The 20,464-nt window shown below is 38.4% G+C and overlaps 1 protein-coding gene and 1 long non-coding RNA gene across 2 annotated transcripts; both read left to right on the plus strand.

The window, feature by feature from the left end:
- Positions 1–5,901: 5,901 nt before the first annotated feature.
- LOC140805463 (uncharacterized) lies at positions 5,902–7,024 on the plus strand. The gene is made up of 2 exons (XM_073161732.1): positions 5,902–6,858; positions 6,977–7,024. The coding sequence occupies exons 1-2, from the start codon at positions 5,902–5,904 to the stop codon at positions 7,022–7,024; spliced, it is 1,005 nt and encodes a 334-aa protein (XP_073017833.1).
- A 97-nt stretch (positions 7,025–7,121) lies between these two features.
- LOC140804630 (uncharacterized) lies at positions 7,122–8,554 on the plus strand. Its single transcript, XR_012112185.1, has 3 exons — positions 7,122–7,721; positions 8,130–8,217; positions 8,318–8,554. It is a non-coding gene; the product is annotated as an uncharacterized lncRNA (long non-coding RNA).
- The last annotated feature ends 11,910 nt before the right edge of the window (positions 8,555–20,464 follow it).

The following is a 20,464-nucleotide window of genomic DNA, read 5'->3' on the forward strand; positions in this document are numbered from 1 at the left end:
AACTCATTTCACTAGCCGAATCAATCCCATATTACTGGCTATACAACACCCGTATACGCCAATTGCAACCCATAACAAAGCAATACCACCTGTAGTTGCTATTCCATCTTTTTATTCCAATCAAGGACCTATTCCATCTTTGGTTTCAAATACCAATCGTCATCATCCGATATTGGTTTCCTACATCTATCCATTCTGAATTATCTTGATAACTAATGCTAACATTCAGAACTAGAGTTCTACCAATAACTTTCAATATCTGAACAAGACACTCCGACTACCTGTCAATTTGTGAACAATCTGCCAGAGAGAGCTTATGATATAATCTACCACAAGTACACACTTAATCGTAATCATAGTCTGATATACTTTATTCGAAATCATCATTCTAGTCAATCTGACTATTTCTTTGACAGGGATCTCTGTCATCTAGTTCTGTTTGTACATCATCTTTACAAACTACTAGATATAGATTGAACAATCTATCAATCACGATCATACCATATCCCAGTCTGAAGAAAATGGCGGTAATTTCATCACAAAAGTAATAGAAATGTACTCCCATTTCTATTCAGGAATATACTAAGTCGGTAATCATCTTCTGATTCCTAGTTTTCTGGCTTCTTTTGTTAACGATCCAGACATATCAGTACCATTTTTACAAACCTTTCGGTACAAATTCTGTTATAACTGATCAAATCTGTCTATACCAACACTATTTGTTCGAGTATCATACATTCTGAAATGTCTGAATGAAACCTGAATCCCTTACTGTGCATTTCTGACATACCTGAGATTTCAGATTCGAACTATGCTGTACAAAATCAGTTAATAACATAAAATAAATAAGAAATACCTACCTGGTATTCAGCTCTGACTATCTATATCAAAAACTGGAAACAATTTTTTGCACCATTCTGATATCACACAATAACCAAACCCATAGAAAATGCAAAATCATATCGATGTTATATTGATCTGATCCACAAAATACAGGTCTGAAAATTCTGATCATCGTTCGGGACTACTGTATTTTCCACAAACAACTCTGATACAATTGGAACTGCATAGTATCACACACTGAATAATACTTACAATAACATCAACTCAAACTCAGAATAGAAATGTCCTATGCTGATCTAGTGAGTTTAAGATACTCATAACATAATAGATTCTGGCTGGCTGACCAATCTTCATACTGCCCAGATCAACGGCTTTATTTCATCTGCAATTAGAATATACTCCCAAACAATATAAGATATCTCAAATACTGATTTAAAATCATAACAATACTCAGCAGATGTAAATCGACACAAGAAGAAGATAATCAGAATAAGATAATCTGTCCACATCAGATAAGAAAGTTCTGACATATCTGACATTCTGCTAATTCTGACATTCCTTATACCGCATAATCTGAATATAAACCTGTATCAATAACTGCGTTCGGATCCATATCTGACCCATTGCTGTATACAATAATCACAGTTCTCGGAATATTTAACCCAGTCTTCAAATATTCAATATAACAATCAGATGCTGTGGATATATCCCGGAATCATAGATATAACAAGCATAATTCTTCAAAATACCCTTGAACACATAATCTGTCAATCTAGAAACAGAACTAAAATGTCTTCAAGAGAAATACACAATCAACTGGATTCTTTAGCCCATACTTTAATCTGTCAATTCTTTCAATTCTTTCTGATAGAGAACCCATCTGACATCTATCTAAGAAAACACCAGTTAACTATGATATTAATATCAAATTTTAGGCTCGATTTCAGTGGATCTACTGAATACAGAAGGATGCCATATGTTCCTTTCTGTAATAATCGAGTCCTAAACCCTACAATTTCTGAGGACTTCTGGATCGAAAATCCTCATTTATCAACTAGATCGGTTCTAAATCTTATCATTTCTGGAACACGTTCTACGATATTTCTGTACTTGTTTAGCATATACATGTCAATAATGCAGTCCAAATCAGACAATTACAAGTACATCATAATCTAATCCAGTCCCATCCTCATCTAACTGCGTATATAATATGTCACAGAAATTTCTGATATCAACATATTCCTCAACAGCCAAGGAATCAATACTACAGTATACACAGACCCAACAGATACAGCATATCTCCATACTACTCATTCACAGATACTCATAACGAATGCATTAGTATATATCAATACGTATGCAATATAATCATAAAAAATGATACCTGTTGTAACTTCTGGGTCTGTTTTTCACGCATTGCCACCCGATGGTCCTGCTCCCCAGAATCTTTGGGAACCCTTCTGAGGACACACTCTAGCAAAATGCCCATGCTGTCCGCAGATATTGCATCTACCAGTCACTCCCTGGCATTGTTCGGTGGGATGTCTCCCTCCACACCTAGCGCAATAAACTCCAGTATAACTCGGACTGGAACCACTGGAACTGGAGGAACCACTGCCTAACTTCTTGAACTGGTTCGTCCGAGCTTTCAGCAAATCTTGCTTTCCACTCGTGTTGCCACGTTCAAATCTCGAAGGGGATTGTGGTGTCTGGGGTTGCTTCACACACAACCTCGTTAATTGTCGAATCAAACTTTCTTCTGCTCTCTTTGCTTTACTCAAGACATCAGCAAAGTGATAGGGTCGCTGTAGATTCATGAATGCAACTATCTCCGAATTCAATCCTCTAATGAATTGATTCACTACAGCTTCATCATCCCTAGCCATATGAGGAGCAAAACGCAACAGAGTAGAAAATTTAGCAGCATAATCATCAATATTCAATTGACCTTGACTTAAATTCTCAAATTCTGCTTTCTTGTCTTCTCGGTACGAGGCGGAGAAAAATCTTTGATAGAATTCAGTCTTGAAGACTTCCCACGTGATCACAGTACCACGTAGTGCTAATACTCTTTTGATTGTAATCCACCAACTTCTGGCAGCCTCTTGTAATTGGTGAAATACCAATTTAACTCTTTGGTCATCTGTACAATCCAGTAGATCAAACAATATCTCTATGTCCTCAACCCAGTGCTGACACGTTTCAGGCGTCTCTGTACCACTCAGAATCGGCGGCTGAAATAACTGAAATTCTGCCAACTTGGTTTCCATCGGAGTCGCTGACACATCTATCTGCGGTTCTGGTATATATGGCTGCTCATACGATGTACTGCCTGTTTCCAAAATCCTTCGGGGAGGTACATCTGATTACCACAAACATTAGTAATCCAACAATACAATGCTGTGCCAATCTTTTCTGATCATGATCATCTTACTGCTGATCATGAATCTGATCTGATTCATATTTAAGAATACATAATACCAATTCAAATCATATAATCAGGTAAACATGTATCTTTAAGCAGTAACACATAGTCCCATGCTAGCACACAATGTCAGTCAACATTAAAATCACTCTCATGCTAGCACAGACATGCAAGGAAAGAAATTCATCTACCCCGCTCATTCTCCTCTATCTTAATCTAAGTCAGTCTAAAAGATCTATCAGTTTTGACTATCTCAATCTAAGATCTATCTCTAAAGGATCTAGGCTCTGATACCACCTGTTGTGGGGACCCGGACGCTAATCATCTTTGGGATTTAATTATCAATTAAGATAAAACAGGGTCTAAAATTTTTTTTCGTTTTAAGATATGACTGCGGAAGGTAATGGAAACTAAATACTATACATGTCTGTATAAATACATTTCAGTATTAAAGTACAACAAGCTAATCTAAGGTTCAACTACTAAAGTCCAGTAATAAAACCAAGTCTACTGTAAGTCCGGAATCACCACGCTACACTCGTCTTCTCTCATCATCATCTTGACCCTGATCCAGCCCCACCTGTTGCCATGCACACATACAAAACAAGACAACAGCCGGATAACTCCGGTGAGAATAAATCCCAGTATAAAACATGGTAAACATGTATATACATAAACTAGTTCATGAAACATGCTGTCATGAATAAAATCAAAACATTAGATTTCATAAGCTATGAAATCTAATCACAACAAGCATGCACGTCAAATCAGCTAAACATGCATATAACCAACCTAAATCATAAAAACATGCTAGCACAACTGGAAGCAATAACGATGGGTCCCATGATCTAGGAGCCACATCCATATGTGCATGCAGTCCTAATCAAATCATGTCTAGACTCGACTCAACTATAACTCTAGGGATCCCGGGGTGAATAAGACGTCACTGGCTGTCACCTACCCAACCACTCGGGGCGACTGTACGTCTTATTCCTAGACTTCGGTCCGAGCTGTATCGACGGCTGGCAATAGGAGTAATGACTACTCCTAAGTTGAGATACACCGAACGTCTAGAAGTCTGACAATGACTGTCAAGACTGTCCTATCTTAAATGCAATGAATAACAATCTGTAAACAAGCATAATCATATTCATAACTGAATATCACAATTATCTTACCTGCTTGAATACAATTCTAAAATCAAAGCATAATCAGGTAACAATATAAATAATAATCTAGTATGTGATTTTATTGAGAAACTCAAATTAATCTAATTTGAGTTATGCTTCCCGAATATCACATGAATTATACCTTTGTCTTCCTGATCTGATGAAGAAGACGTCTCGAAGTCGAATTTGTCCATATCTGATCTGTCCATATCTGATCTGAAATGACAATAACCAATACACTGTATCAATGTGTAATCCAATTCACAATCTGTCTGGTCAATATCTGAATAATCTACAATCTGATTCATATCAACCATATCACAAGATAACAGAAACCAATACTGGATTTGATCAATCTGTACCAACTGATGTTTCGACGGCATACCAATACTGTCTCGATAACCCCGTCAGTCTAAACATCACAACTATAATACCAGACTTCGAAATCAATACTGATACAAATGATAATCTCAATAACAATACGAATCTGATATAAAATCTCAATCAAATCAACTCTGAAAATCATAACAAATACATAAACAATCTGTTCTTCAATCTGACTTCAATTATACGATGTCTACAGTAGCAGAAACACCATATCTGAATCATATTCAATTCTAACAACATCAGAAATTCAAATCTTGTCTAAACGTAATAAAACTTACGTCCTTGTGTAGCTCGTAGCGAGAGGAGTTCAGAACTGAAGTCGGATTCCAATTCAGATAAACGATTTACTCATAAATCAATTTCTAAAGAAAGGACCAAAGCTTTCCCCTTTCTCTCGATTTCTCCCGTTTCGTTTCTTCTGAATATGAGATTTGCATGTGTGTATATATATATATATACCCATACCATGCAAGAAAGCAAGTGGCACACCCTTTTCATTCCACGTCTCGCGCATATGCGCGGCCACTACTCGCGCATATGCGCGAGACCTGCTGTCTCGGCGAAAATGCTACTCGCGCATATGCGCCATTAATTCCGCGCATATGCGCCACCCCTTCTGGCCCTCCCGCGCATATGCGCCACTCTACTCGCGCATATGCGCCACTGGTTCTGGCCTTGCCGCGCATGTGCGCGCAAGCATCGGCCAGCTCCGCGCATGTGCGTCAATCCATACAGCGCATGTGCACGGGGCTCTTTCTTGGCACACACATTTACACCTTTCTCATGTGTTCTAGTCCGATCCGTTCCATCTATAATCATCTTGATTAATTCAATAAATCATTCCGGATTAATCTCCGATTACAGTAATCATATCCCAATCATTTCAGATTACGGTAATTAAATTCTCGGGCATTACAATATTACACATGGATAAAATCTGGAAAAAAATGGATTCGTCGAAGAATCAACAATAAAGTGGTTGGGAGAATATATGTTGTGTCGCCATCTGAAGGTGAGAGGTTTTATCTCCGTATCCTTTTAAACCATGTCAGGGGCCCAACATCTTTTCAAGATCTGATGACTGTGAATGGGGTAACATATTCAACCTTTAAGGATTCTGCTCAAATGAGGGGACTTCTTCAACAGGATGATTATGTAAAACAATGTCTGGAAGAAGCACGTTCTGTTAAAATGTCATCTTCATTTAGAAGGCTATTTGTATCCATACTGGTGTTCTGTCAACCAACAACAGTTCGACAACTCTGGGATGAGTTCCATCCTTGCATGTGTGAGGATTATGCTCGAGAAATTTCATCAAATCACTTAATCATCAATAAGTTATTGCTTGAGATACGAAGGTTGTTGCATCAATACAAAAAGAAACTAGATGATTTTGATTTGCCATCAATAAGTGCTGAGTTTTTAGAAGACACAACACTACCAAGAATAATTGAGGATGAGCTTTCTTATCAGATTTCTGATGATGATTTGAGATCTATTGAACGTTTGAATGCTCAACAGAGGATTGCGTTTGACACCATCATACAAAGTATTATGCATAACCAATCAAAACTTTTCTTCATTGATGGTCCAGGAGGTACTGGTAAGACTTTTTTATACCGCTCAATGTTGGCACATTTGAGAAAAATGGGTAAAATTATAATTGCGGTAGCAACATCTGGAATAGCTGCAACATTGTTGCAAGGTGGAAGAACAGCACATTCACGTTTTCTAATTCCACTTAGACCAACAGCATCAACACTGTGCCAAATAAAAAAACAATCAGAACTTGCAGATCTAATAAGGCGTGCATCAGCTATAGTATGGGACGAGGCTCCAATGGCAAATCGCTATGCTTTTGAATCCGTCAGTAAGAGTTTCCAAGATATTATGGAAAATCAAATAGCGTTTGGAGGGAAGACAATGATTTTTGGTGGCGATTTTCGACAAGTTTTACCGGTTGTTAAAAGAGGGTCAAAGGCTAAACAAGTTGCTGCAAGTATTTCAAGGTCAACATTCTGGCATTGCGTAAAGGTAATACACCTTCAGCAAAATATGAGATCTGCTCAAGATCTTGACTTCTCGCAATTTCTCTTGCGCATAGGTGATGGATTGCAACATACTGTGAATGGTGATTTCATAAAATTACCAGATTCAATTATCATACCATGGGAAGGAGAACAATCAATTCAGATGTTGATTGATTTTGTTTTTCCTAATATGATAAATCATGTTAACGATGAAAACTATATGGTTGATAGAGCCATCATCACACCAAAAAATGTTGATGTTGCTCATTAACAAGTTTCCTGGAGAGGAAAAAGAGTATACATCTTGGGATAGTGTAGAAGATGACAATCACAACCTCTTTCAAGAAGAATTTTTGAATTCTCTTTGTCCAAGTGGTTTGCCACCACATAGAATCATATTGAAAGTAGGAAGTCCTATCATGCTCTTGAGAAATGTTGCGCCCGAACTTGGTCTATGCAATGGAACAAGATTAATATGCCGCAGTCTTGGTAGAAATTTTATAGATGCTGAGATCATAACAGGTCCTCAAAAGGGTACCAGATTCTTTCTACATAGAATGCCCTTGAAAAGTGAAGACAATTCTGGATTACCATTTGAGTTGACACGTCGACAGTTTCCCATAAGGCTTAGTTTTGCTCTGACAATAAACAAAGCACAAGGTCAAACAATCCCAAATATTGGCATATTTTTGCGTAACCATGTGTTCAGCCATGGTCAGCTATATGTAGCACTTTCAAGAGGAGTCTCACAAAATTCTACAAAAATTCTGGTAAAAGATGGGAATTTAGAGCGTCAATCTGGAGTATTCACAAGAAACGTTGTTTTCAAAGACGTATTGCTTCCTAATAGAGAATAATTAATTGTCAGTACGTCATCTCTCTTTATTCAACTTTTTTTTTTAAAAATGAATACGTACGAGTAATTACAGTAATCATTGAATACATGTTACATGTTTCAACGTTAGAATTTGGGGGATGCTAATAAATTCCATTATCTATGTTCAACCACATTCAGTATAGATGGGGCACCATCTATTATGTACATGTATTTATCTCTGCCCATTATTATATATTTCTCATTCTCTATCTTATCACGCAACCCGAATAACCAATTTTTGCATTGCGTCTATACTTTCTATATTTATTGAATCAAATTTAAACAGTACTTGGGTAGTGCCTAATCGATAAACATATTATTTATGCTTATTTGATTGTCGGCTTAAGTTGAATTTGTTTGCTGATCATGAATTGTCTTTGTGTTTTTTTTCTCAACAGCTAAAGGATACTGATTGCAAACAAAGTGTTTGTATAAATGACATACTCAATTCAATGGATCAGATCTACTCGCACACATCTTCATCTGGTTTGTTTTTAACATTGAATTAGTTTACAACCTATCATTTTTTATGTTGCATTATATTAATGGCCATATCATATTCGTCTGTTCGTTTTGATCTTTGCAGGTGAGATAATATATTTATTACGAGCTTCAAGATGTTATTATCTAATCTCTCAAATATTCTCAACAGATTCAATAATTCATTATATCAGGCTTCTAAGTCATTGTTTTATTATAATCATTACAGACAAATTTACATTTTGGTTGATAAATATTAAACTCAAATGATTTAAGATCTAGAAGAGTCCTGATGTCAAAATCTGAAGTTTTATATTCCAGATGACCATATTTACTGATCTGACATATTTGAATATTGTTGCATATGTATTTAAATATTAATATTCATAAATAAAAAAACGCGTATTATGGAGGCATTCATCCGACAAACAATGTCCATCAATATCCAAAGACGCAGGCTTTTAACATTCTTTGTTTTACATCATTAAACTCTACCTTAGCATGGATTTACAAATTTATTATATTCATTGTTCTATTTACTTAATTTGATTATTTCTATTTAAACTTAAGCAAAACATATTATGTGTACTCCGACCATGATTTAATTGTAACAAAGTTAATTTTATAATAATTATTTGTCGTAACTTTACATTCTGTCACTATTGCTACAATTTGTATTCTTCCTCTTTATCAAGTCAACTACTTACAATATTTCGGTTTTTTTTTTTTGGAAAACAAAAGGTGTTTGCCAAACTCTTCTTTATTTGCCATGTATTTAGAGAAATCCTTGCAGTAGTTTACATTTTGTTCTGTCATATCGATTTTTTATAGCACGCTTTAATATATTGTTCTAAATAATTTGTATGTTTATGTTGTACTCTGGTATGATTCGATAAAATTAATCTTTTTTTATTACGCTTGACCAGAGGGTTTAGCTTATGCATAAAATGCTTAAGAATATCTACAACTTGATTTTTTATTTCTCAATTTATTAGATGAATGTAGAAGATAAATTTTAGGTTTTGATATTCAATAAATTTTAGTGCGATGATATTCTCATGTTTTTAAAACAATCTTCTGACTATTTGTTTACTTATTTTACATTGAATTCTATCATAATTTCACATGATATAATATTATTATTGCTCAAAAAAATATTATTTTTGAAGATTAACACTTATATCATGCGAGGTAACAAATTAAGTTTGGCATATTTATTTAAGTTTTGAAATCCCTTGCTTCTCATGGATCAAGTAAATTTTTTTTTCTGTCACGGTGTCGTAAAATCATGATGGTTTATTATATTAGTCTCATATATTCATGACACACGCAATGCGTGTGCCTCGGTGGCTAGTGTTAAATGTTATTTTAAAATGTTTATGTTGAAAATATGATATTTTTATGATATATGAAAATGTTGTACGATTTTTCCCGAAAAATGCTATTTTTGAAGGACACGATATTTTATAATAAAATGAAAAAAAAATATTTAAAGGGATGTGAATTGACTATGATATAAATGATAAAATGGGAATATCGTGAGGAAAAAGACCCCAAAGGGAGTCACGGGAGAAGGCCATAGAGGGAGTCGATGATTGTATTTCCATATTTGGCCATGGCCAGTGACAAGATGTAAGGACCGTGCATCGTATCATCGTAAATCCTACGTGATTATCGATAATTAATGAAATTGTCATCGTGCATCGTATTATCGTAAATCCTACGTGATTATCGATAATTAATGAAATTGTCATATGATTAGGTATTTGATGTATCTTATGACAATGGAATTGAGAAATGAATATTGTATATGAATTGATGTTGTAAGAATTTGATTTGAGAAGCCGGACGCCAAAATAGTACAAAACCAATATTTTGTACAGAACATGTGGCGCCCGAGCGGTAGGAAATTACCGCCCGAGCGCCAAGGAAGAAAAGGTGAATGTTCGCGGACAGAACATACCGCGCCCGAGCGGTAATGTTTGACCGCCCGAGCGCGGTGTATTCGAAACTCGGGGACAGAATGTCTCGCGCTCGGGCGCGAGAATTCTACCGCCCGAGCGCGAGAGGCGGTGGGATAAGAATAAATTCTTCTCCTTCTTTCCTCCGTCAGATAATTTCAACAATTTCGAGAGGAAAGTTCGAGATTTCAAAATTCTTCCGTCCGATTTGACTTTGAAACGCTGTCTAAACGCGAAACAAATTATATATTTGTAATCGTCGCGTCGAAGGCTTCTGACTGAGGTAATTTTCTTCGAGTTCCAGCAGCTTTAAATATCATAGTGCTGGAATAGCATGTATTTGAAGTTGAATTTCTGATATGTAGTAGAATAACCGACAAGAAACTAGTATTCGAAGTCGGAATTAAATTATGATATGATTTTGATTTGATATGAATTTGTGAAGTTTCAAATGATATTTGAAACTCATATTAATGATTTTGGAGTATGTTATTGATTTGAATGAATATGTTATTGATGTAGATAGATTATTATACTGCAATCTAAAGCTACATCAACTGGAAACGAAGAATTGAGGTATGTTGCGACCGGGTAACATACGACAGGTATCTGTATTATATGATATATGTCGGTTTGATTGGATTGATTGGACTGGAATACGTGTCTATGTGCCTATTTGATGATTTGATGTGGCATACATGACATTGAAATTGGAGTGTCGATGTATAAAATAAATGTTTTGTTAACACACATCATTTTATGCATACATCGATACATGACATGCACGTTGAGCTATGATCCTTGGATACCCTGATATGATTTGATTGGACTCCGGGGTTTGTGAACACAATCGCTATGCCGGTATTATATGACCCGTAAAGCATAGACAATTGTGGCCCCATATGATTGGATATGAGATGTGGGATTGATGGCGCTTCGTCGACGCTATCATATGTGTATTCCCATATCGGCCGGTGTGCCAGCTCGAGCATTGATTTGATTTGATAGCGATTCGATTGATTCTGACATGTGCTCAGTGGATGGGCATTTGACCCTATACCTCCACGACATACATGCATTGCATACCATATATCATTGTTTAGATACTTGTGGTATATATGGTGGTTGTTCCATACGGAGCTTTGCTCACCCCCAAGGGGGGATGTTGTTGTCTTTGTGTGTGGACAATGGCAGGTACTCCAGGACATCCGGAGACCGGAGAGGGTACTTCTGGAGGGAGTCACTGTTGAGTTGAGGTTTTTATATGTTGTTCCCAGTATGTATGTATATGTATCTATATACCGGGGCATGTCCCGAGAATATGAGTTGTTTGTATGTGATTGGTTTTGATTATGTGTGGGCGTGTTTTATGATTTGAATTTAGATACTATTTTTAGTATTTAAATATCAGAAGAGATATTTTGGGCTCATTGTAAAGAAATTTTAAACCCGTTTTCCGCTGTGATTAATTAAACCCTAATCAGATTGTATTGTAATAACGATTAGGAGTTAAGGGCCCCACACAAAGTGGTATCAGAGCATAGCTGGGAATGCTCTATTGAGTCTTGTGTACACTTGAATAGGCACAAATGAATTGTGCGTATGTGGTTGATTTATTTGTATTACTTGCTCTTACTTGATTTGATTTGAGTAAGTATATGATGAGATTGATGATATGAAATGATGAGATTATGAGATTGATATTAATCTGTGATATTCATCAATGATTTGTAGATGGATCACACAGATGAAGTTGCGAGTAGTAATACTGAGAGAATGGTTGGACAATTTGAAGGATTGTCCATGGATGTGGTGATGGCTCGATTCCAGGATTTGAAACCACCGAAGTTCTTTGGCACTGAGAGTGCTGAAAGAGCTGAGGCCTGGCTGAAGGATATCGAGCACTTGTTTAATATTGTTGAGTATTCCAAGGCTCGGAGACTGAAACTTGCTTTGTATCAGCTGAAAGACCGAGCTAAATCTTGGTGGGAAGCCGCTGAGATTGGATTGAAAGAGGCCGGGACTGAAGTCACCTGGGATGTCTTCAAGGCCCAATTTGTGGAGCAGTATTCTCCTCCTTCTTATTATACTGCTCAGGAGAATGAATTTAATAATCTGCAGCAGGGAACGATGTCTGTTGCGGAGTATGCTTCAAAATTTTCTACTCTGTTGAAGTATGCACCTCACGTAGCTGGAAATGCGAGGGCAAAATATAACAGGTTTGTAAATGGTTTACATCCTGTTTTATATACATATGTTGTTTCTGGATTGCCTACCAGCTACGCAGAGGCAGTTGAACGAGCCAAGGCAGCCGAAGCTGGACTTAGGAGAGGAGGTCCACAGTATACTCCTCCACCTCCGGTGTCAGCTCAGCAGCCTACTTTGAGGCCGAGAGGTAAGAAGTTCAAGAAGACTGGTTCTGTTTCTTCGTCTTCTTCGAGTTCTAGTGGATCACAGAGAGGGAGTCCTGTGATTGCTCCCTATTGTAGTCATTGTGGAGGCAAACATACTATCGAGCAGTGTCGAGGTATGTCTGGTACTTGTTATCAATGTGGGCAGGAAGGCCATTTCTCTCGAGTATGTCCGAACAGGGGTACGACTTCTGCTCAACCCCAGCCAGGATATAGAGGTGGCCCTAGTACGATGAGACCTGCTGTTCCTGTTCCATCTTTTCAGCAGTCGAGTGTCCCACGATATCGAGGACCGGGTGGTCAGAGTGCCCAAGTTCCTCCTCAAGTGAGAGTGTATGCCATGACTGAAGATCAGGCGAGAGAAGCTCCTGGAGGTGTGATTGCAGGTATTTGCACGCTTTGCGATTATCCTGCACGTGTTTTATTTGATACAGGAGCATCTCATTCATTCATATCTCATGCATTTGTTGCATCTCACGATATTGAATGTACCCCGTTGTATGATACTTTGTCGATAGCCACGCCAGCAGGGAAGATTATTTTGTCTGAGAAAATTGTGCATAATTGTGTATTGATATATGAGGATAATGTGATATTTCTGAATTTGATTGTCCTCCCAATGCACGACTTCGATTGTATTGTTGGCATGGATATCTTGATGACAAATCGAGCTACCGTTGATTGTTGTCACGGAGTGGTTCGATTTCGACCTATTGATGGACCCAAGTGGAATTTTTATGGCAAGGGTTCCCAAGCCAAAATTCCATTGGTATCTTCCTTGGAAATGTCTCGACTTTTGAATAGCGGAGATGAAGGTTATCTTATCTACGCTATTGATATTTCGAAGAAGGAGTCTTCTTTATCTGAGATTCCTGTTGCGAAAGAGTTTCCGGATGTATTTCCCGATGAGATTCCTGATTTTCCTCCTCATCGAGAAGTTGAGTTTAGTATTGATCTTGTGCCGGGGACTGCGCCTATATCTAAAGCTCCCTATCGCATGGCACCACTGGAACTGAAAGAATTGAAAGAACAATTACAGGATCTTCTCGATAAGGGATATATTCGACCGAGTGTATCACCTTGGGGAGCTCCAGTTTTATTTGTTCGAAAGAAAGATGGTACGATGCGAATGTGTATCGACTATAGACAGCTGAATCGGGTTACTGTGAAGAACAAGTACCCACTTCCGCGTATTGATGATTTATTTGATCAGCTTCAGGGTACTTCTGTTTACTCGAAGATTGATCTTCGTTCTGGGTATCATCAAGTACGAGTTCGAGACGAAGATGTGCCCAAAACTGCTTTTCGTACGAGGTATGGCCACTATGAATTTCTGGTTATGCCTTTTGGTCTTACGAATGCTCCTGCTATTTTTATGGATTTAATGAATCGGGTCTTCCGAGATTATCTAGACCGATTCGTTATTGTTTTTATTGATGATATTCTTGTGTACTCGAAATCGAAAGAGGAGCATGCTGAACATTTGAGACTGGTACTTCAAACTCTTCGTACTAGTCATTTGTATGCTAAATTGTCCAAATGCGAATTCTGGATGGACAAAGTGGTATTTCTGGGCCACGTCATTTCGAGACATGGCATATCTGTTGATCCTACGAAGGTCGAAGCTGTATTGAATTGGCCAAGACCTACGAATGTTCCTGAGCTCCGAAGCTTCATGGGTTTAGCTGGTTATTATCGTCGTTTTATCGAAGGATTTTCGAAGATAGCTAAACCTATCACTCAACTGACACAGAAGAATCAGCGATTCATTTGGTCAGATGAATGTGAAGCTAGTTTTCTTGAATTGAAGACGAGATTAACCACAGCACCTGTGCTTACTATTCCCTCAGGTACCGGAGGATTTGTGGTTTGTACAGATGCGTCTGGTAAAGGGTTGGGCTGTGTTCTGATGCAACATGGCAAAGTGGTTGCTTATGCATCTCGTCAATTGAAATCTCATTAAACTCGTTATCCTGTTCATGATCTCGAATTGGCCGCCATTGTGTTTGCTTTGAAGATTTGGCGCCATTATTTGTACGGAGAAAAGTTTGTTATCTATTCGGACCATAAAAGTCTGAAATATCTCTTTTCTCAATCTGATTTGAATATGAGGCAACGCAGGTGGATGGATCTCCTGAAAGATTTTGATTGTGAGATTCAATATCACCCTGGATCGGTGAATGTTACTGCGGATGCCCTGAGCCGTAAAGTTTATGATTCTGTTCTAGCTTCTGTCAGTGTCGCCAAGGTACATGAAGATATATGTACTTCTGGTTGGACTTTTCACTCGAATTGGAATTCTGTCACTGTCTCAGCATTGCAAATTGAGCCGAGTTTGATATCGAAGATACGAAAGGCCCAACGAAGCGATGCTCAGATTCAAAAGTCGAAAGAACTTATATCTGCTGGACATCAGTCTGGATTTCAGATTTCTTCTGATGGTTCTTTACGACTTAATGATCGGCTGGTAGTTCCTGATGACTCTGATTTGAGATCTACCCTTCTTCGAGAAGCACATTGTAGCAAATATAGTATTCACCCTGGAGGTCGGAAGATGTATTTGACATTGAGACCTCAATTTTGGTGGAAACGTATGAAGAAGGACATTGCTGAATTTATTTCTAAATGTCTTGTCTGCCAGCAAGTGAAAGCCGAGAGAATGAAACCTGGAGGACTGCTACATAGTCTTGAAATCCCGAAATGGAATTGGGAGCATATCGCTATGGATTTTGTAACTCATTTACCTCGTTCGCCCAAGGGCTGTGATGCTATTTGGGTTATTATTGATCGGCTTTCGAAATCTGCACATTTTATTCCGTATGAGCGGACTTATCCTTATAAAAGAATGGCCCGTTTATACATTGAGAATGTTGTGAGACTGTAGTGACCCGTTCCAGAATCACCTACTAGGCAAGAACTAAGCATGCAATTAACCTAATTAACAATAATCAGAGATAACAGCGGAAATAGTCAACAAAATAATGGTTATACAACTCAATCGAAGTCTAGAATAACTCAAAATAAAATATCCAATACAACCATATCGAATCAAAACAATACCGATAAACTAAACCAACCAGCTACTCAACGTCCTCCTCCTGCTCCTCCTGAGCTGTCCAACCTGAGGCCTGCCCCGTGGGAATGGGGTGTCCAAGAATAAACAAAACCGAGGACGTGAGCGATAAGAACGCCCAGTACAAAAGTATGAGTATACAGACCTATATGAAAATGCACATGCTATGATCATGATACCGGGGTAGTCAAGAAACAGGAATCACAAAAGGATCTCAACAATGCTCAGTCTAGAGGCGCCAAGTGGATAGTGCCGCGCGGTACACCTCTGGGTCACTGCATCCACTACAAGACAGACGTGGACCTAAAATGTCCCGGACCACCGAAGCCCTCCCGACCCGTCGGCCACTGTGTACTCTCGGTGTCCATGCGTCCACAAGACAGGGCTGAGCGGCCCCAAGATATAGCTTATCTCGAAAGAGATACAGCTCAACAGTAAAGGCTATCTCGAAGAAGATACGGCTCAACATGAAATGCAACGTGCAGTAATAAACGTGACATAATAGCATGCATCATATGACATATATCAATGCACCACGTAATCATGCAACACATATAAGAATGTATACTCAACCAGGATATCTCGGATAGTACTTTCGTACCTCTATCACAGCAAGCCTAGCCTTACGCAACACCGCTAATCAGGTCTAGCACAAGCCTACGCATCAAAAGCATACTCAATCAATACTACCATGCTCAACTAGCAAAACCAGTACTCCCTAGTACTACCAAAGGTTTAGGGTTTACCTTCGTCCGTCGACAGCCCTTTGATGTCGATTGCCTCGTAACTCAGGCGCCGCTACGCTACTACTCCTGGCAGCTCTTGGCTATCGCTCGACCAACAACTAACCCTAGAAAACTTCCAAACTTTCCAAAATGAGAGAAAACTCAAGAAATTGGCAAGTCAAAAATGAGAAATCCGAGCACTATTTATAGGCCATGTTCGGATCGTCCGAACCCTCTTCGGAACGTCCGAACTCTTACGTGTCCATCAGCTCTTGACACCTCATGTTCGGATCCTCCGAACCTACACTTCGGATCGTCCGAACTCCCACGTGTCCATCGACTCTTGACACCTCATGTTCGGATCCACCGAACTCACTTCGGACCTTCCGAACTCTTCGGTGCTTCCGAACCATCTTCGGTCCGTCCGATCATGACTCGGTCAAAATTACACATTAAACCTTCTTAATCACCATTACTCCGTTAATTACCCAATTTGGAATTCGGGCTACTACAGAGACTGCACGGGGTGCCAGTCTCAATTGTATCTGATCGTGATCCCAGGTTTGCTTCTAAATTCTGGGGTAGTTTTCAGGAAGCGATGGGTACGCGTTTGGCTATGAGTACTGCTTATCATCCTCAAACTGATGGTCAGACTGAGCGTACGATTCAGACTTTAGAGGATATGTTACGTGCGATTGTGATGGATTTCAGAATGGGATGGCAAGATGCCTTTCCATTGGTTGAATTTTCATATAATAATAGCTTTCAGACGAGTATCGGTATGGCACCGTTTGAAGCTTTATATGGGAGACGATGTAGATCACCGTTATTCTGGGATGAGATTGGTGAGAGACAGTTGACTGGACCTGAAATGATACAGGAAATGAACGATAAGGTTCAGTTGATTCGGCAGCGGATGAAAGCTGCTCAGGATCGTCAAACGAGTTATGCGAATAAACGAAGACGACCCTTGGAATTCCAGAAAGGTGACAGAGTGTTTTTGAAAATATCTCCCTTTAGAGGCACTGTTCGATTCTGCATGCGAGGGAAGTTATCTCCTCGTTATGTTGGTCCATACGAGATTCTGGATCGAGTTGGTGATCTTGCGTATCGATTGGCATTGCCACCAGCTCTATCTGCTATTCACGATGTGTTTCATGTTTCTATGTTGAGGAAATATGAACCTGATCCATCACATGTACTTGCACCTGATGAGGTTGAACTTGATCCTTCTCTTTCCTATGTTGAGCAACCTGTTCGTATTATGGATCGAAAGGAGAAGATATTGAGAAACAAATCGATTCCTTTGGTACGAGTGCAATGGACACGACACGGTGTTGAAGAATCAACGTGGGAATTGGAGAGCAAGATGCGAGATTCGTATCCGCATTTGTTTGATTCTACGACATCTATTCCATTGTATTCGATGTATTCTGATCCTTATTCTGATTTTAGTTTTGATATGTACTATAACTGGTGACATATATATGTTTACCAATGTTATGTATATAATGATGTTTGAGATTTCGGGGACGAAATCTTTTAAGAGGGGGAGAAATGTAAGGACCGTGCATCGTATTATCGTAAATCCTACGTGATTATCGATAATTAATGAAATTGTCATATGATTAGGTATTTGATGTATCTTATGACAATGGAATTGAGAAATGAATATTGTATATGAATTGATGTTGTAAGAATTTGATTTGAGAAGCCGGACGCCAAAATAGTACAAAACCAATATTTTGTACAGAACATGTGGCGCCCGAGCGGTAGGAAATTACCGCCCGAGCGCCAAGGAAGAAAAGGTGAATGTTCGCGGACAGAACATACCGCGCCCGAGCGGTAATGTTTGACCGCCCGAGCGCGGTGTATTCGAAACTCGGGGACAGAATGTCTCGCGCTCGGGCGCGAGAATTCTACCGCCCGAGCGCGAGAGGCGGTGGGATAAGAATAAATTCTTCTCCTTCTTTCCTCCGTCAGATAATTTCAACAATTTCGAGAGGAAAGTTCGAGATTTCAAAATTCTTCCGTCCGATTTGACTTTGAAACGCTGTCTAAACGCGAAACAAATTATATATTTGTAATCGTCGCGTCGAAGGCTTCTGACTGAGGTAATTTTCTTCGAGTTCCAGCAGCTTTAAATATCATAGTGCTGGAATAGCATGTATTTGAAGTTGAATTTCTGATATGTAGTAGAATAACCGACAAGAAACTAGTATTCGAAGTCGGAATTAAATTATGATATGATTTTGATTTGATATGAATTTGTGAAGTTTCAAATGATATTTGAAACTCATATTAATGATTTTGGAGTATGTTATTGATTTGAATGAATATGTTATTGATGTAGATAGATTATTATACTGCAATCTAAAGCTACATCAACTGGAAACGAAGAATTGAGGTATGTTGCGACCGGGTAACATACGACAGGTATCTGTATTATATGATATATGTCGGTTTGATTGGATTGATTGGATTGGAATACGTGTCTATGTGCCTATTTGATGATTTGATGTGGCATACATGACATTGAAATTGGAGTGTCGATGTATAAAATAAATGTTTTGTTAACACACATCATTTTATGCATACATCGATACATGACATGCACGTTGAGCTATGATCCTTGGATACCCTGATATGATTTGATTGGACTCCGGGGTTTGTGAACACAATCGCTATGCCGGTATTATATGACCCGTAAAGCATAGACAATTGTGGCCCCATATGATTGGATATGAGATGTGGGATTGATGGCGCTTCGTCGACGCTATCATATGTGTATTCCCATATCGGCTGGTGTGCCAGCTCGAGCATTGATTTGATTTGATAGCGATTCGATTGATTCTGACATGTGCTCAGTGGATGGGCATTTGACCCTATACCTCCACGACATACATGCATTGCATACCATATATCATTGTTTAGATACTTGTGGTATATATGGTGGTTGTTCCATACGGAGCTTTGCTCACCCCCAAGGGGGGCTGTTGTTGTCTTTGTGTGTGGACAATGGCAGGTACTCCAGGACATCCGGAGACCGGAGAGGGTACTTCTGGAGGGAGTCACTGTTGAGTTGAGGTTTTTATATGTTGTTCCCAGTATGTATGTATATGTATCTATATACCGGGGCATGTCCCGAGAATATGAGTTGTTTGTATGTGATTGGTTTTGATTATGTGTGGGCGTGTTTTATGATTTGAATTTAGATACTATTTTTAGTATTTAAATATCAGAAGAGATATTTTGGGCTCATTGTAAAGAAATTTTAAACCCGTTTCCCGCTGTGATTAATTAAACCCTAATCAGATTGTATTGTAATAACGATTAGGAGTTAAGGGCCCCACACAAGAGTTGCTGGCTCCGCGCCCCCAAGTATTTGGTATAGCTAGGCTGATCATTCGACCACATGATGATATGATATATGATAGTCACTTTCAATGATCAAAGTTTACCCAAAATGATATACGATGATGAAATGCTTTATGATTTAATGATTTATATAAAAGTATGAATTTTAAATGCATGTGCATGTATACTTTTTATTTGTTATTTATGGTTAGAACGTGCTAAGTCATTAGACTCACTAAGGTTGGATGGTCATAGGTGAGGATGATTTTGAGGGAGAAGTTGACGCTTGAGTGGATCGTGTCCGGCTGTACACTCCCGAGGGACTTTTGTCCTCCACATTAGCTTGGTATTTAAAGTTTTGAAGATAATATTTTGAGAATTATTTTATTAAAGGTTTTACGCTTTATTTTGAAGTTTAGTTTTTGGATGCATTTAAGATTTTTAAATATTAGTTTTTATGTTGGATGATTTTGAAATTAGAAGAAAATGTTTATAAAAAAATAAAAAATTCTATATTATTTATTTAAATTTTAAACTTAATAGTAAAGGAAGTTTCAGTTGGTAACAGAGCTAAGGATCCTGTAAGGGTTGTGTTACTGCCACTCCGAGAAGCTCAAAAAGTCAAGCATCAAATCTGTAAGTTTTATTGCTTTAAATTTTTTATGCTTAATTTTTTTTACTGCTTTTATGATAAAAAAAATTGGTGGTTGCACTTTTTCTAAACTA

Source organism: Primulina eburnea, chromosome 11 (assembly GCF_022965805.1).
Source record: "Primulina eburnea isolate SZY01 chromosome 11, ASM2296580v1, whole genome shotgun sequence".
Classification (NCBI taxonomy): Eukaryota; Viridiplantae; Streptophyta; class Magnoliopsida; order Lamiales; family Gesneriaceae; genus Primulina; species Primulina eburnea.